The sequence below is a fragment of the Harmonia axyridis genome, chromosome 6, assembly GCF_914767665.1.
Source record: "Harmonia axyridis chromosome 6, icHarAxyr1.1, whole genome shotgun sequence".
Taxonomy (NCBI): domain Eukaryota; kingdom Metazoa; phylum Arthropoda; class Insecta; order Coleoptera; family Coccinellidae; genus Harmonia; species Harmonia axyridis.
Window position 1 is genome coordinate 38,562,894 of NC_059506.1, and position 25,808 is coordinate 38,588,701.

General features: G+C 36.4%; 1 protein-coding gene across 4 annotated transcripts in view; it reads left to right on the forward strand.

Annotated features, from left to right (window-relative positions):
- The window catches only part of LOC123681908 (bone morphogenetic protein receptor type-1B-like), a 131,227-nt gene that overhangs the window by 92,347 nt on the left and 13,072 nt on the right, over positions 1-25,808 (forward strand). Inside the window, exons 1-2 of one of the 4 annotated variants that reach the window (XM_045620270.1) lie at positions 8,808-8,825; positions 22,943-23,025. The exons of 1 other annotated variant lie outside the window; for it this stretch is intronic. In XM_045620270.1, the coding sequence (XP_045476226.1) occupies positions 22,977-23,025 (49 nt within the window). In that variant the 5' untranslated portion in view covers positions 8,808-8,825; positions 22,943-22,976. Of the gene's footprint in view, positions 1-8,476; positions 8,826-22,942; positions 23,026-25,808 lie in introns of those variants that run through there. 2 more of the 4 variants (XM_045620269.1, XM_045620268.1) reach the window with 2 other exon arrangements.

Genomic DNA, 25,808 nt, shown 5'->3' on the forward strand with positions numbered 1-25,808 from the left:
AAAAAAAAGAAAAATAATAAAATTTAAAAAATCAAACACTACAAAATCTACAAAAACGTTTATATTTGAGGGGTCTGTAGCCCATAGTTTCGGAAATATAACGTTTCTTGTGAAGGTTCAACTTCTCCCAATTTTTTCCAAGTTTAGATCTCGATATGTCGAAAACTAAATTTTCAACAAAAAAATTAACATTTTCGCGAACTGTTATTTCCAAATATGGCAGAATACCGTCTTGAAATTTCAATATGAAATATATCATTTCTTATTTTCCCAAAAACATATTTATTCGAGGGGTCTGTGAGCTACAGTTTGGGAGATATAAAGATTCTGGTAGAGGTCCAATTTTAACCGATTTTTTTCCAAATTTTGAACTCGGAATTCTAACAAGGAGGCTACAAAAAAGCGGTTTCAGAATGTACATTACCTCAATTTTCCTCAAAGCTCACATATTATTACTTTTATCCTCGCTTTTATCTCCATTCTATTAGATAATGGTACTACGCGTAGTACCTCCAACTGAAAACCTATCCAAAATTCCTAATACAAGATCAGTTCTTGCGATAACTGAAAGAAACTAATGATGAAACGAACACTTGTGAGTTATTTCTTTCTCGACATGAACCCAGCATTCAATTCGGGATTCATTATAGATTGGAGGCTTCTCATAGGTGCATGCATGAAATATTAACACTTTCTTATGATTGCAGGTAGATCCATCACTAACCTATTTCATGATACCAGTCTCCTCTTGAATAGTTGAAGACCCCCGTTGTCAGGTTGAATTAGAAGTGAAATATTGAAGTGTATAAATCACCAGACGAGTAAAGGCGTTTTGTTCAAATGAATTTAGAATCGAAAATGAAAATCTTCGAGTGGTATCCCAAAAAAAAAACTGGGTATTGGCCACCAAGATGTTACGATTTGATACCGATGGATTAAATATTAATATAACAAGAAAACCTTATTAGATGCTTAACAAACGTCAATGAATTATATTAGGATATCCAATCGGTAGTTGCTCCTCAATTTCAGAGACCTCAAGTCCGAAAACAATCTATGTTTCACTATCCGTAAATCACTATTTTTTACGACGTCTATCTCGTGAAAATTACGGTGCCTTTAAATGTGGCAAGAGCTCAAAGTGAAAAATACGAGCCTGTAAATCTTTCTCGCTTACCGCTGTTGTTTTTTCTTCCTCGAATTTTATCGATGGGAATTGGATGGTAGCACATGTTGAGGTCGAAAATAAATCACTGGAAATGTGCTGGACGAGGAGGGGTTCCCTTGGGAGACGTCCAAATCCGACGCGCGGAGCTCCGGAGTATACAGGGTGACCTTGAGACATGTTGGATATCTTCGTGCTTTTCAAAACGAAGAATTTAAAAAAAATTCTTTGCAATAAAATTACGAAAACATGTCACCCTGTAAAGTAAATAACTCATTCAAGTTTCGTTCCAAAATTATCAACGGAAGATCTGGCCAATCCATAAATGTGGCTTACGACGATCTCGTGTGATTCGAGCATAACTCCAAACTAATCCTTATTTATCGCTCTCATCGTATACATTTTTCATAACTGATTTAGGCGCACCAGGAATTATCTGGCATCAGAAGCGCTCCAATAGTCAAATATTAATTTTTTTTTCATGATCCAAACAAGATTAAGATAAAGTGGCAGGGTTTAAATCCCTGGTTTGGTTTGAATTACAGTAGAACCTCGATCATCCGGCCTAATGGAGGGGAAACGGTTCCCGGATAATCGAAAAACACGGACAATCGAAATTCCTCAAAATACGCACAACAACTATGAAAATTAGAGAAATGTATGGGGTACAATTATTTATTAAGCAACAAAATCAATAGAATCATAATACCATATAAAAATATACAAATGAAAAACAAATCATTGCATTGGTACCTATAATACATCGAATGTATCTATATATTTCAGTTGAAAAATTATGTAATTTTTGTCTGTCTTTTTTTTATTATTCATCTTGAGACAAATGTGAGCCCGAATTTTCCTCAAGTGGAGGACATCAATATAATCCGTATCATTTTCCTGCTCTAAATAGTGCATCAGACCATTTGCAAATCTCAACGCGTCTTTGGCAGAAACAGTGTTTCTCTAATTCTGTGGTTATTCCGTTCATTCTTCCACATCTTTTAGAAGAAAATCGTGCGAGAATATATCTGAAACGCACAGTTTTCATGGTTATATTTTATTATTATATGTTGGTACTCCGAACTTTCCGCCACGGCTTTATGTGTCGATTCATCAATTTGCCCTGAAGAAATCAGTTCACCCAACCAATATTTTTCAATGCAAAAATCACTAAAAGATATTTATGGAAATATTTCATTAATTTCAATAAAAATGCAATGAATTAGAGAAAATAATGTATAATACTCGTACAGAAGGCTCATTCTACCACTCGTCCATTCAAAAACTCGCCACTTCGTGGCTCGTTTTTGAATTTTGAACTCGTGGAAGAATATCAATGCCTTCTGCACTTGTATTATGAATAACTATTTCCTGCGTGGAAAATTCTTCAACACTTTAATCGACAATCGTCTGTATCCATACAGTGGTTAGGTTGGGAAAATTTTGATGCGATTTCTGAATCATCCAGTATCTGATAACCGGGTTCATTTAAATCCGAATTTAGCCATTCCTCAACATCATCGACTAAAACATTTTCAAATTATACCAAATTATTACTATGGCGCATGCGTAATGAATTGAATCCCGGATAATCGAGTGGATGTCTGCTCGTAGGAACGGATGAGTGAAAATGTCGACGAGCACGGATTACAGAGTAAAACGGATAATAGGAGAACGGATAATCGAGGTTTTACTGTATTCGATTTGTCACTCTCAATGATAAACCTTACTATTTATTCGGAAAGAAAGATAGTATGAAAAAATTCTTCTAGTTTTCCCTAGAATGATCGAAACCAGATGATTGATATTTTTCAAATTGAAATTGGAGAAGATTACTAAAGTAATAATGTAACAAATTTGAAAAATTTGATGAATTTTTTAATATTTTTTATACAAATTCCGAAAATAAATCTATGCTTGATGTGAAAACAGAAATGTAGCTGATTTAAAAATAAAAATGAATAGTGAATTATAGCTCTGATAAGAGTAGAAGAATATATGTAACTGACTGTTCTTAACGTTTGTTTTTCAACCTGTTGTATTTTCATTTTTCAAATATTCTTGGTTCTTTCTTATTTTTGTTTCAATATTTCTATGAATGTTTGTTCTTTTGTCTTCATTTTTTACTTTTTGATATTCTTTCTTCTCAATTCGTCATAATGCTGTAATTCTCTAATTTTGTGCCAGAATTATCGCAAAAGGTTCGACTCACTGATAACAAATCCCTACTCAAATTCAATTCTGTCTGGTCATATTATACGTTATACTCCATAACATTAGAACAGAAGGACGTATAATCTTGTAATTTTCAGGGTTTTTTTTTGCTGCTGTTAAGTTCATTAATGGGAACAAATTCGACTAGGGTTCTATTCATTCGAGCGCAAATTGCGCCTTTGGAGAACACATAACTGTAATTAGCTATAAGTGTGATCTCCCCATGAATGACGAGCGCTCCAAAGCTCCTGGCTTCACGTTGATGTTTTCCTCATTTTGTTTATTTCATTCAGATTCCGATCTAGGTAGACAATCTTCCAATAAAAAAAAGGTTGCCAGATCTGCGAGAAAAAATAAAACCAACTCGAAGGTGCTCGAAGAACGCACACCAACAAATAATCCATACCAAGGCCGTATATCGAAGATCACGATAACTTCGATACCTTCTCGCATTATTATCCTGAATCGCGGCGAATAAATCCCTGAAAAAATCCCGCAGTCACCATGTATACAAAAGCTAAATATTCCGAGACTCCTCTCGAACAGATCATCCGATTAAAAACTCCAATAAAGCGGCACACAATTCGACACAAACCGACGTCCCGACTGGTAGAACCGGGCACAATATACGTTTTCGTGAGTTATTGCCTTTCTACGTCCGTGGCAACAACAAGTGTTGCCAGTCTGGGAAGTCTTTGCCTTACGTTGACTTATCATAAGGGCGAGAATCGCTCGAGCCGGTTAGGTGTTGCTAGAATGCTAAACGACCAGATGTTCTTTTATTCCTTTGTCCAAATTCTGAGCTGTTGGGACCGTCCCACGCTGTATACAACTATACGGATTTCAAAAGGGACGTGGTCTTTGATTTTTTTTTCTCGTGGAGATGATATTTGGGATTGTATCGGGTTTTAAGGTTCCAACGTGTGTATTGAATGGCCTATTGACCATTTCGAGGAATTCGTCCTGAATTCCAAACGTATATTGAAAATTTTTATAACTATGTATACAAGAATGTGAAGTCATCAGGAGCTTTTGAACGCTCGTTCATTCATACGAATATTACGTCCTCGGTCCAAGATTCGTTTCTGTTCCAATATTCTTCTTGATTTAAATATGGTTCTCACCATAGAGTAATAAATAATAAATTTCAAGCTGATCATATACTTAAAACCTCATAGTAATAAACATAGATAGAGGGAGCATATATCATTTTCATTAAACAAATTTTGTAAACAATAAAATTTGACAAGAAGCGCGCGGAAATGAAAACATATCAGTGATACGATATTTCACTCAATTCGCGAGTTTCTCCAAAAAGAGCGCACTTCTTATGTCCCATAGTGAATCAACGTTTCATATCAACTCAAAATATATTGAAATAAATCCCTAAATATATCAGAAATTCAGAAAACAAACTTCAAGCGCGCCAAACGACGTGAAACAACCGATGACACTAGGAGAGCAAAAGTTGCCAAACCTCGAATTTCAGCAGGTAGATACAGATAATAATAAATATTCTGCTTATTATAAATTCGACAATTCAGAAAAATATCGGATTCCAAATATTCAAATTTGCATATTTAATCGGGAATCACTCAAATAAATATATTTCATTCGATATAATATACATTCATAACGATATAGTAAAATTGTGGATTTGAAAATATATCACAATCCGACAACGTAACCTAACCATGTTGGGAACATGTAAAAATTGCGTATACTCCCTCTATCTATGTTTATTACTCTATGCTCTCAACCAACACGTGCGAAATCCCATCTACATACCGTGGAGACCTCAACGGTAGACCAAGCGCGAAACCAAAATAACTCAATAATCCCGATATCACCGAATTAAACCCGATAAACCTACAACAACGCTATTGGTATACCTACGAGAAACCACGGGATCCTCATTAACGTGCGCGATAGGTCGTTTCTCGCTATCTCGCCGACAGTGTCCCCAAATTAAATGAACGCTTGTCGAACACGCAGCCAAAACCTGTCCCGATGCCTTTTTTTGTGGCCGGCTATATCGTCAACGAACCACCTCGCGAGCTTTAGGTACGGAACCCGACGCAATCCCATTGTTTTACGCGAGCCGGGACACTGTTCTTTTCGCGTATACAGGGTGTCTGTTGAGTGTTTGGTCGACGCTCAGATTGGGATGGAGGAAATCGGTGTTAGTTTGGGAATGATTTTTTGAGTCACCCCTGTACTTTCGTTTTCGACATACGGGGTGGTCTCGAAAATTTGGAGTCGAGTTTGTAAGAAAAAGAATTGTTTTCCGAATTCCAGGAATTTAATTTTTTCTGTAAAACAACTCTGTATTATTGTTGAAAATAATCGGAACAGATATATGAAGAGCAACAAAAAAAAAATGCTTCCAGATCCATCCATCAAATCGGTTAGCACCATAGAGTAATAAACATAGATAGAGGGAGTATACGCAATTTTTACATGTCCCCAACATGGTTAGGTTACGTTGTCGGATTGTGATATATTTTCAAATCCTCAATTTTACTATATCGTTGTGAATGTATATTATATTGAATGAAATATATTCATTTGAGTGATTCCCGTTTAAATAAGCAAATTTGAATATTTGGAATCCGATATTTTTACTAATTGTCGAATTTATAATAAACAGAATATTCATTATTTTCTGTATCTACCTGCTGAAATCCAAGGTTTGGCAATTTTTGCTCTCCTAGTGTCATCGGTTGTTTCACGTCGTTTGACGCGCTTGAAGTTTGTTTTCTGAATTTCTGATATATTTAGGTATTTATTTCAATAAATTTTGAGTTAATATGAAACGTTGATTCTCTATGGGACATAAGAATTGCGTTCTTTGTGGAGAAACTCGCGAATTGAGTGAAATATCGTATCACCGATATGTTTTCATTTCCGAATTTCTAAAAGAATTTTTTCCCACTATATCGACTCCGGAATGTAACCAATCTCCAAAGAGGGTTCACTGCTTCGGAAATAAGAGCGCCTTCCTGTATAGCTGTCAACCTGATGACGTCGTATATAGTTCTATGACGACAGCGCGTTTTTTTCCAACCGTGAGAGTCATAGAGTCGAACTGGTTACCGTCTGGCTCGTTTTCAGGTGAGCCAAGACTCCTGGTGCGTATGACCGTCGTATTGAAGACGTATAGACAGATGCAGACTGTCATTCTGGCGTATTAGGCGGCGTATTAGGTTAAACGTCGAGTTAATTCGCCTTATTACGGCGAGAAAATTGCTCAATTTGTTGAGAACCAAGAGGGATCTGCGTCTACGCGATGTCTTCTCATAGATCAAGATACCGTGGCTCTCATTGAAGATGAAGATGTCAACTGTAATTTGGTTTGTAAATTTTATTGTCGAAGCTTCCGAAACTTACATGAAATGTTCAAATTGTATCTTATTATTGTGGTTATCGGTTAATTTCAAATACTGTCACTTAATAGTGTCAATAAATAACATTTATTTGATTTTCGCAGTTTTTTTTTTATAATTTACCGGTAAATTTCTTATAATTTATGAATTAGTCAGTTTCTGTATGAATACAATAATGCATTCATAAGTATACAGGAAGAATGATTGAAAATCAAGTGTATCATTGGAAACTCTGTTCAATTCAGGTTATTATTGCAAATGCAAATTCATATTATGGATTTCATTCATGATTTTCGTTACGGCTGTGCAAAGCAACAACAGCTTCTATTTTGAACTTGCACAACAAAAATAAATTCAAATATTCATGATATGACAAATGTTTCGATAATAATTTAAATTTAATTTAATTCGATATGAAGTATGTGCTCTTCTTTTTCTATTCTTTGGTCTTTGGCTCCTCAAAATTATAGCTATCTTTGTTTACCAAATTAACGTAACAGGTAATTGAAAAACTTTATTTAAATAGAAGGTTGTAATGGTATATTTAAAATGAGAGGGTCCTTCTAAAATACACAAAATCCATGTTACTACTCGTTTGTTGGATTGTTAATTCTATGAGGTATCAACCAACATTAGGTACATGAAAAATAATAATTCTGTACGAAAATGTATACATCCTTATTGCGCAATATTAAACATTTTCGAGAATCTCATTCTTGAAGTTGGTTCATCTTTGAAACTTTATAATCTTCCATCAACACTTGTTCTGTAGCTCTATAGTCATGAAAATTTCCCGAAATTCGTAAAAAAAAATACACGAACGAGGATAAAAGTTAAATCAATTAATTATATTTTAACAAAGAAAAAAAAATTTGACAGATAAACTAGAAGAATCTCCAATCAATACAATTACATAATTGATGAACTTTAAATCCTTTATGAGCTACACAAAAAAAACAACGATGAGAGTTAAGATCATTCAGAGATATTAAATCGAAAATCTTAATTCATGATTTTGAAATGATTCACTCAAATATCCTTCAATTCCTAAGCAAGAAGTTAAAAGGCAAATTTAAAAATGTGTGTAATTAATTTTTCTTTCTCTGCAAAGTGAGATATGAGAAAAATTAAATTATATCAAAATAAAAACTAATAATTTAACGTCAAGATATAAATTTCGTTCTGAAATAGTAATAGGTACAATTCCATGAATCTCCATGTTTCCAAATATTTCTCATATGTTTTTAATTTTCAATTAAATCCCCTTATTTTAAGTCTTTCAAATTCATTTATGGCCTTAGTAAACTAGGAGAACAATATATATAGCATTTATTTTTCTACTATTTTATAAACAAATTTTTATTTAAGTGCATAGTTCCAAATATTCCAAAACATCCACTGCAAAATTTCCTCGCAGAAAAGCAAAAATTTCATTCAAGAATTTAATATAAAAAAAATTCCGACCAAAATAAATCACTTAATCCAACCAAAAAAAAAAAGAAAAACCTAATCAAAAACATCTCCGCACCGAACAACCAAAAACACGCCCGTCCGACACCTCCGACAAAAATCGCTCCTCTCATTAGATAATCCGACACCTCCCGACGCAGCATCCAGCCGAGAAGGCACAACAATGGACCCCTCTCTCCCTCCGTCGGACGTTTTTTCGCCAGCCGCACCGACTCTAACCTATAACAACCTGCGAGGAACCCCGCTCCGACATCAGTCTCGTTCCGCTCTCAGTTACGGACGCACGCAACTCTCAACGGTCCGAACCCATGCGCGCCTAGAGTGTCGAGATCTCTTCTCTCTTCTCTTGGTCCGCGAAATGTGTCACTTACGCCCACTGCCGGCACGTTGTTACGTTTACGTCGACGTTGGATAAACGACACGTTGTGTTACATTTTTTCTACACCAAAGATGCAACCCCAAGTGGATATCTAAAACCTGTGATTTTGTTCTGTGCTGTTTTTGTTGTTGGGACACCGTGTATAACCAGAGCTAAGAGATGAGCCCGTCAAGGAGGAGAAACAGGGCAGGGAGAGCCAGGAAACACAGTGGTAGGTGTTATTCAGGGGTGCGTTATGGGGCCTTCGGAATTGTTCGGAGGGACCAAATTGGTGTATCATTGTCACCTGTTATATGTTGCTGAACTCCTCGCAAAGCTCAGGAAATACAATGGTTGATTCATCTCGGGATTGCAGGTTGAAGGGTGTTATTCAGGGGTGCGTTATTGGCCCTTTGAAATAGTATTGAGGGGGCGTTTTTATGGTTTCGAGTGTTTGTTAAAGTTTGAGTAGGTTTCAATCGACCAAATACGTCTATAGCAACCCCATAATCCATTAGACCCGAGGTTAGATCTATGGGGAATGCGAATTTGACAAAAATAAGTCACAATAAGAAAATGTTAGTCTTCAGTTAGTTAATTGTTTTATCGATCTTTCCTAGAACGTTTCAAAAACAGTTTATATCGTCTGCGATATTAAATTTCTTTATAACAGATTGAATTGTTATCTGGTAGAGTTTCTCTTGTTTAAATAAAGTCAACAGATTGACTTAACAGCACACTGTTATTTCTCCAGATTGATTACTGTTTTTCAAACTTCACCTTCCTTTTTAGGTTTCTGAATAGTAATGTCAATGGACTTTTTGTATATTTGTATCTGACTGCCAAATTCATTTAGAAATTGTCGACCCTATATATGTATGAGGTATAAATCGTAATAAGAAGCTCAATAGGTGGAAAATAAATATATGTTACAGATTTAGCACATTCGAATCTTCTAAAATCGTACTCTCACTTTCCAATGGAGAAACGAAGTTGTATCGAAAGTATAAAAAATTAAACTGAAAAACCACGTTAGGCTTATCTATGCATTGTTCAAAAGACATTGAGCTCTGACAATTTTTGTTTTAAACACTATTACTTTGTTGTTTTCGATTCTACACGTACACCGAAACATTTTCTGTTTAATCTTCATCGATGCATCTTCGAAAATCTTTCTGTTAATTTATTATTATTACATAACATACTCCTCTTTTGGTGTGAATCTTATCACGTACTTATCTAAAATAACGATCTCATTCCATAATCCCTTAACCTTAAGAGGCGTAGATTCTTATCTATAATTAGAAACTGTTATGAAATTAAAACTAGGAATCGTCAAACTATCCCACATTGAAAATAAGAAGAATGCCCTGCTTTTCCTCTTCACTACCAGATAAGATAACCGATATAGGTACCTCGATATAATTTTTTCCACTTTCGAATTGAATGCGATCCACGATAACCAAGACTTACTGAACAAACACGTCGAAAATAGGTTAAAAGCCCTATCTAGATATACAATTTTTTTTAAACAATCACCGACATCGATAAAAAACGCCCCACCGATTAGGAAAAATCGCCAGATGCAGTGAGTAAAACGCAGTAGGTCGTGTTGTTAACAACAATTCCAAATACCCTCAGGGTATACGCCAACTAGCTGGTAAGCGTTGTTGTGGCTCAGTCCATTGTTAACAATTACAAGTTGCGCTATCTGTCTTCTTCTGTGCGCTTATCTATGCATCGGACTTTGGTATTTGTTCTAATGCCGATCGTAAATCCAAGCCTAATCGTATGTGCCGAACGTGAAATCTCCATCTCTGTGTTTTCTGCATTGATCGAGTGTTATGTTCGTTCGTGTCATCGAGGTACACTTAGCAGCTGCTTTGTAATTGCTGTATCTGTATAATACCTCCGGGGATACATTTTTTGTAACCCCGAGGCGTATCACTCGCTATTCTCAGCTATGCGTTTATGGAACGCAGCCCGAAATCAAAGACTACACGATTGTTCATAGATTTGACAAGTGTTTTGTAGGTTATTTATGTTTTATTTTATGGTTGCGTACCTACTATCAGTTGGGAATTTCGATGACTATATTTGTCAAACATAAATCATAGAAAAACGTATTTATCTTGCTTTCTTGCTCTAAAATATGGAATGACGGTTTTTACTGCTTTAATATGCATACACCTAGATAAAATGCAGAAAAATCCACTATCAAATATCGGATAAATCCATGGAGGCAATGTCTATATTCACGTTGCCTCTAAAATTCAGGGTCAGTCCCCGTAACGTTACAAAGATAAGGATAAGAAATTTTTAAATCAAAAAACAGAGGAACACGTATGACTCAACGATTTATACCTATAATATGTTTCTTATAGATATAAATTTGTGTCACTAACACGGTACAAAAAAGGCACGTCTACAAATCATTATTAACGTTAGTAATGACGCTGATTCGGTGACAACTACAAGTTAGATATGACAATGTGATTAAATTGTAGCTGGATAATAGTAAGGTGTGAGCTTGTTCGAATTTGAACCTAAGATTTTCAACCTTCGGTTGACCTAGATCTGATTCTCAAATTGGAAAGATAAATACAGAATTGCAACAAGTTTTAACAAAGTCCTACGGAATTGGGTAGGAAAATTAAGTTCTTTGAATTCTTCAACCTTTTCAAAACTGAAAATTTATGGATAGGTATTTGAATATTTCATCAAACCTTAGAACATTAATAAGAGGAACGGAAATCGCCTTGAAACTGATGCATTTGTTTTGATTCAAAAATTCGTCACTCCTTGTCTGACGGGACACTATAGCAGTAGCGTAACATAATTTGATTAATTTTGAAATTATCAATTCATGCTCAAAAATAGTTTACAATGTGATTTATTCATAAAAATTCTTTCGTGTTTCAGAAGGGTCAATGTTTTTCTCAGTTTAATGATTAAGTTAGTGTGAAGTAATGAAAAAAGTATTCCTGATAAAGCATTCAACAATCAAATCAGGAATTTCCACGCCTATGGCTCGCATACACAATCGGCTAGCTCGATTGTGATTGGCGACACTAAACTTTCATCTCTCTTGTATTCGGGATCGAGCCCAAATGTTCACTTTCCGTTCCTTCTATCTATATTCTAAGCATCAAGATTGATTCGAGGCTTCGCCAATTTTGAGGTTACGTCTCCCACAGACAAAAACTGATTCAGGTAAACAAATCTTTCATTGGGAATCTCCCGAATGACCCCAACAATTTGACTTCAAACTAAGAAATAATTGCAGTTGTAAGTTTCAAGTACGTGCAATAAAATCCCAAACATTTCGTATAACAACTCTGAATACAACGAGCTATAAAAATATTCGCAATTCTTCAGATTTTTACTGCCGATTTTCGATGTTTCGAGTACCTCCATTGTTCACGGTTTATACCTGAGAACAATGCAGGATTTTGCGCGTTCTGCCGAAAAGGAATCCCAAACGGCCTGCATTAATATGAAAAACTATAAATTGAGGAATTCGTTTCGAGAATTCCTTGATAAGAAGCAATTTAAAGTTCGCCACGCTTGGGATTTTTCATCGCTATTTAATTGAATTGCTGTGAGATTAAGTTTAACTTACTTTTTCGTTAAAACTTGGTTTCAAAGAAAAGAAGTGATTGATTGTAAGAAGGCTAGACTTTTTTTTAAGTTGAACATCTTCAATTATTATCAATTGACATAAACCATAGAGTAATAAACATAGATAGAGGAAGTATGCGCTGATTTTACATGTCCCCAACATGGTTAGCTTACGTTGTCGGATTGTGATATATTTTCAAATCCACAATTTTACAAAATCGTTATGAATGTATATTTATTTGAGTGATTCCCGATTAAATATGCAAATTTGAATATTTGGAGTCAGATATTTTTCCTAATTGTCGAATTTATAATAACCAAAATATTCATTATTTTCTGTATCCACCTGCTGAAATCCAAGGTTTGGCAACTTTTGGTCTTCTATTGTCATCGGTTGTTTCACATCGTTTGGCGCGCTTGAAGTTTGTTTTCTGAATTTCTGATATATTTAGGTATTCATTTCAATATTTTTTGAGTTGGTATGAAACGTTGATTCACTATAGGACATAAGATATCGTATCATTGATATGTTTTCATTTCCGCGCGCTTCATGTCAAATTTGATAGTTCGTGTTGGGGACAAAATTTACTTACTGAAAATGACATATGCTCCCTCTATCTATGTTTATTACTCTGAGATATAAACACTGGCTGTCGAAAAATTTAAAAAAATAGGATGACATGACGATTTTCACCATTTTGGGTAACATATCCCATAACAAAAAAGAAAACCTCATTCAATATGTCATAAAAAACATATCCCAAAACGAAAAACCTCTAAAAACCCATCACCAACCATACTCTATGCTCCCTAACTTATAAAACCTCCCACCACAGACCCCATTTCGACACGGTACCCGAATCTTAATCATCTCCTCCCGACCACAGAAACCCATCGCGACTGACATATAACCTCATTCGGTCTGACAGCTAATTACGTAAAATTCGACTGACCGCGAGAGACGAAAATCGGTTTTCGGGTTCCAGCGTCCAGGGGGCGCCTCTCAGGCGCTACGTTCCGTTTAATGAGGTGTCAGACGTACAAATGATTTAGATCCCGATTCGAATCGCGGAGCCGGTTCCATTGTGCGGTGATGCGGGGTTGGTTGCTCATTGTGCCGTTGGAACAGGTATCTGCAGCACCATCGAGATACCTCTGGGTCTTCTTCTTGGTCGTCTGGTTGGTGTGGATGCCCGACATGTGTTAAGGGCGTAGGAATGCAAAGATGCGAGTTGTGTGTGTTGTCTTATTGCGATCTGAACTGACGTCGGTGTACGGGCAGGATTTTTGCGAATTCCTATGCTCTGTGCGCCGGAGGGAACGCATCCGCCGGACCATAGAATTGACGGGTAGGATCGATTCTGTGATACCTGCGGAATTTCTTCTGTGGTTAACTATTACAGCTCGTTCCGTGAATATCACCGTTCGAAATTTTGTTTTTTGGTTTATTTGAAAACTGCTGCTTCGATCGAGATGGAATTTTGCATTAGGATGTAGAATGACAATTCCAAACTTCGTGCAAAATTTCATTCTGATCGCATAACCATAGAAAATTCGAGTTGAAAATCGAATTAAAAAATTACCCAAGTCTTTTCAATTCATTAATTTCATACTTTTTTTATTTTGTCTTCGTTTATCTACTCTGTTTCACGAAAACAAAAAAATTGCGGGATCATGTTTATATTTCTTTCCTTAAAATTTTCCAAGGAATCTCTCATTTTCCTTAGTACCTCCAATTAAAAAAACACCCTGAAAATTCTGCGATAAAAAAATTTGACCACAAATTTTTTTTACTTCTTTTTTACCTCAGGATGAGGATACGTTTCACCATTAATATGCAACTGATTTTTAAATGGAGTTGCTTATAGTGTATTTCTGAACAAGTTGCAGAATGGGCTCCTATTCCAACACGAATGCGAAATTCGAAATGAACGAGTATTAGAATTGCCTTCTGCAACTAGTATTAGACAATATTTTCTCCATTTCAGTCAAGTTTTGAAAAATATTGTCGTAATTCTATGAAAAATTCATATTATACGCCCTAGTGACTTTTGTATTGTATCTTGGCAGTTGGTGTGACTGTTACAAAAATTGACAGATTACGGAATTTGAATCGTACGTATCAAATTTGGAAATAATTTAGAATTTCGCATAAAATTCGTGAATTTTGTCTGGCGAAATCGATTTAACATCACCAGAATTAAGAGAAATTGCGAATAATGTTGCAAATCATTTCACTATATCCAAATTATTTATATTGACAATTGATGTGTTGAAATTTGATAGGATCGGAAGTCAGTGTAAACAACTACAAAAAGAAAAATATAACTGAAAACAATGCTGTAATTAATTCATTACAGTTCTGTAATGAACTCATTACGATACTGAAATAGAGAAAACAGTTTTTTTTTTCCGGCAGAGTCCAGTGGTTTAGATTCCCGGTTCTCTATTTTATATACGTTGGTATAATACTTCAGTCTCCATTGCGTGATTAATCTGATAACTTTATTTAGCGCACTTTGCATTGTAAAGTGTTCAATCTACGTTAACTCCATGAAAAACTGGTACAAGCAAGTGTAAATTTCCCATCTTCTCCGAATCCCGCCAATATCTCCATTTCCCATCGATGCCTCAAGGCAAACCACAGACGACGGTTTACCTACGTTTTATCCCAAGAAATTTCCACCGTGCTTTTTTTCTACACACAGATAATCCCGATAAGAAGAGACGCGTGTGGGAGATCCAGGCTTCCCGATAACGAAAAAATTAAATAATCGTCCTAATAACAATAATTTCCAACCGACAGCAAAAAAAAAATTGATATTCTACGACGTAAACAGGCCGCGTTTCGAATTTGAATACGGAACCCGACCCATTTCGTACCCCAGGGCTCGTCGCTCGGACGAAATTATAAATTCTCGAGGTAATTTCCCAAGACTGGTAGTCGTTCTCGACGTGTTTTTGGTGGGCTCGCCCTGTAATTATTATAATCGCATCTGAACGGTCCGACGTTAATCGAACCACGCTCAGGATTGTCTGTGGTGCGAGACTAATCCGTCTGTGATCGGCGACCATAGATGCCGGCGAACGTATTCTATGGTTGGCGCTTCCTAATTCGATTTCGATTGCGGTCATAGAGTACGGCTTTGAGCTGGAGATCGTTTCCATGAACGGGACCTTAGTTGGATGTTTATTGTAATTATTTCAATTTCAAGCGTGAAATCCGTTGGATTATTCTGGAGTTATTTAACAGGCCAATTGAAAAGTACCCGGTCTACCATAGTAAAACACATTTTTTTTTTGGCAAAATTCGATTTTATTATTCAACGTTATATGCTAGTGATTATAGCGATCTTCCAACTTTTCGATAACATTTTTGTAGTACGATTTGTCTTTCGCTTCAAAATAGGCCTCAGTTTCGGCGATTACTTCTTCATTGGCGCTAAATTTCTTTCCAGCGAGCATTCTTTTGAGGTCTAAGAACAGTAAAAAGTCGCTGGGGGCCAGATCTGACGAATACGGTGGATGTAGAAGCAATTCGAAGCCCAGTTCATGCAATTTTGCCACTGTTTTCATTGATTTTTGACACGGCGCATTGTCTAGATGAAACAGCACCTTTTTTTATTCGAATGAGGCCGTTTTTTAACGATTTCATCCTTTAAACGGTATATAATAACCGCTGTTTATGGAATTCTTGAAGTTACCAAGGACATACAGCCTCGGCCATTTGGCGTTTTTCAGCGTTTTTACCATAACTTCCTCTTTACAATGGAATAAAGATCCCTTTTTCTTAAAATATACTCGTTTTTTCATATCAAAATGAAACCTACGATTGGAAAACCCTTTATACGAAGTTGGAAACGCCACTCATCCATTTCCAAAACCGCATAAAACAAGGATTCCTTCAAAGATTGACCTGCCGATGACCATCTGTCACGGTTGAGCCGTATAAGGAGAAGAACAATCGACGATCCGTCATATTTCTATGGTCGATAAACCCGACTTGCGAGCGAGAAAAAAGGCCCGCTTCTCCTCGATGGTCTCGCGTATCAGATTCCACGTTCTGTGCCTCTGGCACGCCCGGTATCTCTTCCAGATCTCTTTTTCCCCGGCTCTGAATCGTTTATATGGCAGTCTCTCTCGAATATCTGGCGCCTTAATCTCGAAAAGTCGACCCCTTCTTTATACATTTAACCAGGCAGTCCAGCGCGCGGAGCACAGACGGCCTCACTTTACCATCGCTGTCATTTTAAATTCTATTGTCGAGGAGAGAGTCGCTGTTTCGCGTTTTTTGTCTCCCCGTTGCCGAGACTGAGACCACGGTATAGGACATGAATAATTCCGTGTTTGGGCCTGGGGAAGAAAGCGAGAAACGTCGCATCGAAATATCTCGATTGAAATGTCTGTGGTCGCAGGATTTGACGCCATGTTTGTGGAATTATATTCTGTGATTCACGTAGTGATATTTGTTGTTCCACAAATAACAAAAATTCTCAAAATTTTTTCTTTGGAATGAATTATATATAAAAAAACATCTTTTCAGATGTTTTTTGTTGAAAATAAACATCGTCCACATCTTTTTATTCCAATTTCATGCGTAATTCCCAAAGATCGACGAGGAATCGACAATCCTGGGTTTTTGTCTTGAATTTGTTTAGTAATGGCGTATAGTTTTTACTGGTTAAATGTCAAAAGATGACAGCTGTCAAAGTGACAGCTGCCCAGATATCGGGATATTCAAAATGAAACCCTCTATGGTATATGGACTCATTCACCTCTAGAACATACTCCAATGATTTTAAATGCAAAAAATCATGGAATGAAATTTTATAGAATTGATTTATAGAGAACTCAACAACATACTGTCATGAAGTATGGAGCATATGTTGCTAGTCTTAGTCCACATAGTTTCGAAGTAGTGAATTTTCAAAATTATATTCAAAATTCGAAACAAATAATCCTGGGTTCAAACTCAAATTTCTTAATTCCAATAGATATATTCTGAGACCAAAGAGAAAAAACTAAACCACAGACTAAACTTTATTGTTTTTTCTTAGACTTGCCGAAAGTTAAAATGAAACCATCCAAAATACCAAAATGAACCCGAGAGATTATTATATGTTCCCGTGACGTCACTACCGACTTGGACGGTCCGCTAACACATCCAAGGGCCCGTCTATTTCCGGTGAGGATGTGAGAGAGGCCAAACACAAGTCGATCTTCTTTTGTCCGACCAGTCTGGCGAACATGCCAAAATTATACACGGTCTCTCTGCATTCAGAAATGCTCTCGCTTCACTCAGATGGGATATACCGGGGGCCCAGACTTTACACTCATATTCGTAATTAATAATGGACCCCAACGCGGCCAGTGGCGTGCCACGGGGCATCGACATCCTTCCCAAATACGCTCTATTGGTGATGACGTCACACAACGTCATTTTTGTTACTCCTGTCAGTGTTCGGAATCCAAACAAACAAATTGTCATTCAAATTAGTACGTTGTCGTTGGAGAAATTGGCTTATTTTGATAAATAAGATTATTTAAGAAACGATTTCACTATTAATTGATAGACAGAAGACACGAGATTAATGCCAGTGAGTTCGAACTTGAAGTTCAACTAACAACACGGCTTTTTACAAAATCTGGGGAATGATACAGGATTCAAACTTACTGGTATTAACCTCGTTCCTTCTGTCTATCAATTAATACTGAAATCTTTCCTCAAATACTCTTATTTATGAAAATAAGCCAATTCCTTCAACGACACCGTACTAATTTGAATGACAATTTATTTGTTTGGATTCCGAACACTGACAGGAGAACCAAAAATGGAGGTGTATGACGTCACACTAATAGAGCTTATTCTGTAACACGTTACCATAGACACAATTAAGAAAAAAATAAGGTTCTATATTAAAAATGTCTAGTATTTGAGTTGTCTCTTCAGAAAGTAACGTATATGAGCCTAATGCTTCCAGATTGGATAAACTCCATTATCATTACTATTTTCAGGAAAAAATATTCAACCTATACAATCCTATTTTTAATTCAAATTTGCTTATTTGGAAGAAATCGTTTTTTCACTAATTATTTCAAAATGATAGCGGTGTTTTGCGATAAACTAATATATTTTTATATCTTGATATTTATTCTACCTTATATAAAAACCGAAATAATTCAAGAAAAATTCAAAGAACTATCTCTAATCGAAATATTTCAAAAGAAATCCAAAGAAAAATCTCTAATCCAGAAGGTCATCATATCAGAAAAACTGTATTATTTTTCTCCGTGTAAGAACTATATCAGTTGAATTTATGAATAAGTCATTTTATCAATGAGCTTCACATGGTCATAAAATTTCAGTGAAATCAGACGAAAATAGTCTGAGATATCGAAAATAATACAAAACAATTTTTTCAATCTCCCAATGATTCGATCAGATTAGTATTTTCTGGTTCAATGAGAAGAAAATTCTAAAACTAACTCTCCGAAATCATTGAACACATTCTGCCATTTACTAACTCTACCAGAACATTCAAATCTTTTACCTACCATTAAATATTTCAAGTTTCTACCCATTTTCTTCCAATTTTTGTCTTCAAATAAAAACAAAATCTAATTTAACCTTGAATTCTTCATCAACGACCCCCAACCCAACCTTTCGACACCATTTTCCTCCCAAAAATCCCCGAATTACAGAAATCCCAACAGCGCCATCTATCCGTCCAATTTTCGAGGTTCCCCCGCTGGTCCTTCGACTCGGATTTTTCTCCATCTCGTTGAAACAGCCCGCCGTCTGGCTCTCGTTCGTCCCGAAATAATGCCGCGAATGTCGCAGGTGCCACGATTATTTCTGGACGAAGACGGGCGTGTTATGTCATATTTTTACCGCGACACCAGACAACGTGACTGTCTTTGTACCGAGAATAGAAGTTATATAAACAGCGTCGGACGCATAGCCGTTATTGTTGGGGGCATAGTTTCGCGGTAATGTCACCGCGCTATTGTTCTTCTTCTTCTTCTTAAGGATGACGTTCGTAACGAGGAAACACGGTTTGGAAAAAAAATAAGACGTTGGCACTGAATGGTTGGAAAACTCAGTGTGCTTCTTTGCGTGTCTAATGTTTGGCAGTGTGTTGGTTGGGTAGTGACACTCCCTTTTTTTATTTTTTATTTTGTTATAAAGAGGACGTCCTATTTTTGTGTAACCTCAATATTGTACTACGACATCTGAATATGTTGTTTAGGAACTTATCTCAGAGTAATAAATACAGATGGAGGGAGCATATGTCATTTTCAGTAAACAAATTTTGTCCCCAACATGAACTATCAATTTTGACTTGAAGCGCGCGGAAATCATAACATATCAGTAATACGATATTTCACTCAATTCGCGAGTTTCTCCACAAAGAACGCACTTCTTATGTCCCATAGTGAATCGACGTTTCATATTAACTCAAAATATATTGAAATAAATTCCTAAATATATCAGAAATTCAGAAAACAAACTTCAAGCGCGCCAAACGACGAGAAACAACCGATGACACTAGGAGAGCAATAGTTGCCAAACCTTGGATTTCAGCAGGTAGATACAGAAAATAAAGAATGTTCTGCTTATTATAAATTCGACAATTAGGAAAAATATCGGATTCCAAATATTCAAATTTGCATATTTAATCGCGAATCATTTTAATAAATATATTTCATTCAATATATTTATACATTCATAACGACATAGTAAAATTGTGGATTTGAAAATAAATCACAATCCGACAACGTAATCTAACCATATTGGGGACATGTAAAAATTGCGTGTACTCCCTCTATCTATGTTTATTACTCTATAAAACATACAAAACATGAACTACTACTCTTCAAACGATAGGTATCTAAATTGATGGCCATTTCGAATACTACTCTCTGGTTAAGGGGATCTTAGATCTATCAGCTATTATTTAGCTTGTAGATTTTCCAGCTATAAAGATACCCCAACTTTCAGCTGTAAATATCAACCTGTTTAACCATAGTTTTCAAACATCCCGCTATCTGGGCAGCTGTCACTTTCGAAGCTGTCATATATTGACATTTGACAAGTAAAAACTTCACCACTACTGAAAATGGAACAATACACGCTTTAACAACGCATTTAAATTGTCAAACTGTTAAATTGTTAGCACTTTTGGGTCGCCGCGACGCATCGCTCTTTTCTTATTATCAAAAGTGGGCCAGCGAAAACGTCGATTTGAAACGACAATCCTCTCATATTCTCCAACACCCTGTACACACGCCCGATCAAAAAATCCACCATAACCAATTACACGCTATCGAAGTCGATTATCGGCCCGTCCATATACCCTGGAACCTCGCGCCGCGATACCATCGGCACCAGATGCACCGGGGGCCCCACGAACGGGGCCCCCATCCTACCCGCGCCCTGCCCCCTCTCTCCATCCAGCCCTATAAATAATGGGAAGCGAGTTATACGACCCAGGCCTCGTAACTCGCAGTTGCACCGTCCATGATTATAGGTTCTTAATTTATAGCTGTTAAAAGAGTGTGTGTGCTGTAATTCGGTAAACCTGTTCCGCTTTTGGGGGGTTTAGGGTACCACGGAGGTGCCGGAGTACCGCGGCCTCGAAGGTCTTAGCGTCTACATAGGTGGAGCAGCGAAGGTGTTTTGGGAAGGTCGCAACTTGAAAATCTCTGAAATGGTATAAGACAATTTTGGCTGCAACATTGGAAATACTAATGAAATGAGGTGTTTGACAAATATAACAAGCAAAAAATCGAATAAAACTAGAAAAATTCACAAAAAATTGCGTCAGTGACGTCACCGATGACGCCACGTAATCAAGCATCATATACGAAAACGTTTGTTTTCATTATTTAGTGAAGTTCATTATTTACATCGAAAAGATCATCACAAGAGAAAAGGATTCACTCAATAATGAAAACAAACGTTTTCGTATATGATGCTCGTTTACGTGACGTCATCGGTGACGTCACTGACGCAATGTTTTGTGAATTTTTCTAGTTTTATTCGATTTTTTGTTTGTTTTGAGACATATTCATGGGAATTACATTTGTCGAACACCTTATTTCAGTAGAATTTAATATTATCTCATTATGAAGATGGATTCATTAAATTCAGATTGTATCTCTGTTACGTTGTTTCAAATAACCTCAAAGTTGTCAAAGAACTTTCATTAGAAAAAATCTGTTCAAATTATCAAAATAATTAGCAAATTCCATTGAAGAAAACATCAAAATTCACCAAACACTGTTCACCTAAAACTCATCGTAAGTTCGACCAATCCAGTTGATTGTGAATGTTTTTAATTTTTTCATCTTTCATTACTCCAAGCCGGAGGAAGGGAAACTAAGCGCTGAAAAATGTTCTACTTTTCCTATGAATTCCCCGAATCCTCTATTTTTCATTAATTATCTAACATTACATAAAAAAACTCGAAAGATATCAAATCATATTATCTTGCTGGCCAATCGTTATAAACATCATTTAACTCAACAATAATTCGAATCGATCAACAACCACTCAAACCTTTCAAGATTCAATCTGACTCCTAATCTTCAAAATCTGCAACGCTCATTACTCTCTGAATTCACAACAACAAACTCCACAAGTACGCCTCTCTCGGTCCCTCAATTCTCGAGTACCCCTCGTATATCACGAGACAGCACCATTGACAACTTCAAGTGCTTCTTAATATTCTGAAAGCTCTTCAACTATTCAAGACACTGGTTTGCGAGGACGCCTTGGAAAGATCTATCCCTTTGGCTACCTGAAGGATATAGAGACAGCGAGGTTGGCGCCTTCAAGCTGAGCCGATCTGACCCCCTCCGATCATTTTTAATCCACGCTTCACGTGTGCTTTATTCGTTTGTTATCGACACGCCAGGCAGATTTTTTTTTCGATTTCCTTATCTGGAATCACCTCGAAATTTGTAATAAGAGACATTTGATTCGGAAAAAAATGGATAATCTTTGTTGTAATTTGTGTTTGATGCGATCAAATTGCAGGATCTACTGATTGGGGACGGTAATTTTCAGTAATTATGTTTTCATTACTTCTAGACATGTCATAAATAATTGATGATTAAAAAAGATGACAATACACGAAATGTAGTCTTCAAGGTTTATTGCTCAAGAAAAAATGACAAATTATTTCGAGTTCAATTGTTCTTGAGGATATTTTCTCAAGTAGGCTTCGAATAAGTCGAATTTGGCATAAATTGAAATGTGAAACACAAAAATGATCAATTTATTAATTCTCTATATATAAAAAAGTGTTAATCTTCGTTTTAAAACGATAAAAAGTCTACCAGAGTCATATCAGGGAATTACGGTGGATATTTGATAAAATTCGTTCATCAAACCAGCCAAAATTTCTTTCTCAACTCTTTAAATTCAGCGCAAGAACGTCTGTTACGTTTGCCAAAACCACTCGACCGAATATTTTCACCTTCAGCATTCTTCTGTTGGCCACTGATGCCAATCTCTTTACCCAGTCATCCTTTTTCCGTTTATTCTCGAAATTATCACGTAAAAATCTTGAATACCGTCCTTGGAATTATTCGACCTGTTGACAAATATCTCTCGTAGTCATCTACATGTCTTCTCGTATTTCTCCAGGTCCTCTTGTTTTATTTTCGTTTATTTTTATGCATTTTTTGTGGATCAATGTACTAACCTTCTTATTTTTTCAGGTGAGTAGACTGAACAAGTTGCGATTTATGGAAAATGACGCACCGAAAAAGATCATCATTTCGAAGACGCAAACATAAGTTTGGTAAGAACTGGTAACAGAGGAGGAAGTACTAACACCAACTAACATACGAAAATAAGTCGAATCAAACAACAAATTTATAATAATTTCAAATCAACTCGACAAAAAATTAACGATTGAAAGTCATTCCTAATTATATTCTTTCAACGTTTGAGTTGGGAATAAAACCGAGACAAAGGTTGATAATAAATCTGATGAAAAAATAACTGCTAATAGCGTCATAAACAGTCTAACTATTAATCCAGATAAACAGTTTTATTATACGTGTGCCATAAATTCACCTAAGAATTAAAAGCAGAATTACTCAGGGTAAACGAGCTCATTTGTAAAAACTCCGAAACTTTCAACAGTTGATTTGGAAAATCTATTTATTTATTCTAACCGAATACTGGAAAATGTTGTCAACAAAAATATCTAATGAGAAGAAGAAGAAAGTCAAAAAGGATATTAACTTAGGAAATCATCGGAAATAGAGGACCAAAAACGAAAGTTAAACTTGTCGAAGTTCAAAAATTAAGTAGATAATGGAATCCTTTCAAAAACTACTCAAAAATTATTTTAAAAATCAGCAAGGTGTACTTCAAAAGAACACTTTCGACGATAATTGATTCTAATTACATATATTTGTTGTACATTCTCCGATATTTTTTCAATTACACAATATCAGTACGAAACTGTACGACGTAAGCGGTTCTACACGTATAGGTACTTGGCAATTTTTTTGTGAACCAGTACTCGGATAATAAGATGCTCTAAGCCAACTATTAATGAGCTAATTGGAAATCAATTAATTCCTGGCTACATCTGGAACTATAAATCGTGAGAATTGATAGGATTAACTCCTTGCATTCATTACGTTTCTATGGTTTTTCGTTTTCTATTCGATAATCTTCAGTTATCAATTCTCCAGCGATGCTGTGGTCGAGTATTAATTTCCCCAAGCTCTTCTCAAGGTATTCAGGCATTAAACTGAAACTATCTGGATTTATAAAGGGTGTTTCTTTATTTTTAGAGCTATAGAATTTTAAATTGCAATAAAACAACGATGGATTATTCGATTGACATGAATTTTATTTATCCGCAAGATAATCTTGTGGCATTACATTTTAAATATGATTTCTGGCATATGACCGCCACGGCTGGCTCGGATGTAGTCCAATCTGGACGTCCAATTTTCGATGACTTTTTCCAACATTTGTGGCCGTATATCGGCAATAACACGGCGAATGTGAATCGATTGTGGCACGAGCTGTGTGACATGTTGCGCCGTCTTGTTGGAACCACAGCTTCTGGACATCATGGTTGTTCAATTCAGGAATGAAAAAGTTAGTAATTATGGCTCTATACCGATCACCATTGACTGTATCGTTCTAGCCATCATCGTTTTTGAAGAAATACGGACCAATGAACCCACCAGCCCATAAAGCGCACCAAACAGTCAGTTTTTCTGGATGTAACGGTGTTTCGACATACACTTGAGGATTAGCTTCACTCCAAATGCGGCAGTTTTGTTTATTGACGTAGCCATTCAACCAGAAGTGCGCTTCATCGCTAATGGACGTAGTGCGCGATACGTATTCCGCAACATTATTTTCGAAATGAAATTGCACTATTTGCAAGCGTTGTTCAGGCGTGAGTCTATTCATGATGAATTGTCAAACCAAAATGAAAATGAATCACTCAACATCTGTTAAATCGGTCGCCATCTTGAACAGTAATGCCAACTTAAAGTTATATACCTCGAAAAAAAACACCCGTTACTAGCATGTTCAAATGCCCCCGCAGAAAAGTCTGAAGGAGAAGGGTCTGGAAATCTTACAGGCCGTTACCAAACGTTTTTTTTTCTCTAAGTAATTTCGATTTCTGTCCCGAAAAGTAACAGAGTTGTCCGTGTACAAATCCGAATTTAATATCTCATCGAAACCATCGTTCCAATTTTTCACCAATCAAGATAAATCGAAAGATAAAAACGGTGTACAAGATCGCCGTTACAAATTACAACGAGCCAACCCGCACCTGTAAACCGCCTCACAATTAAAAAAATCCCATTAAAGGAAACCCGTACACTTTCGTTTCTCACGCGTCGTCCGACCACAGAGTGTACGTTTTCGTTTTCTTCTCCAGATTTACGTAACTCCTCAACGTCAGACTGCTCGGCCGGCGATTGCGGCGTCAATTACGGCAATTAGAGCTGGTGCACGGATGAAGGTAATGGCAAGGTCGTTCTGGAGGATGACTCCAGTCGGTTTGCGGGTCGGTTACAGCGATTTCCGAGTCATCCAGACGTCTCTCGGAACGGTAAAATGTGGAATCGCGCGGCTGGCAGAAAAATTATGGCGTAATCGATGATGTTCAACGTTAGACCTACTGGTAGTTCATTATCCGGGTAGGCATCAGGTAATTAACTGTCAGATTTGACAGTTTTATTCGCGAAAGCTTTATGGTCTGTGTATTGAATTATTCTATGTCCACAATTGAACCTACAATACGTTCTATTAGTATGACGTCACACACCGCCATTTTTGGTTCTCCTGTCAGTGTTCGGAATCCAAACAAACAAATTGTCATTCAAATTAGTACGTTGTCGTTGAAGAAATTGTCTTATTTTAATAAATAAGATTATTTAAGGAACGATTTTACTACTAATTGATAGACAGAAGGCACGAGATTAATGCCAGTAAGTTCGAACTTGAAGTTCAACTAATAAACACGGCTTTTTACAAAATCTGGGGAATGATACAGGATTCAAACTTACTGGTATCAACCTCGTTCCTTCTGTCTATCAA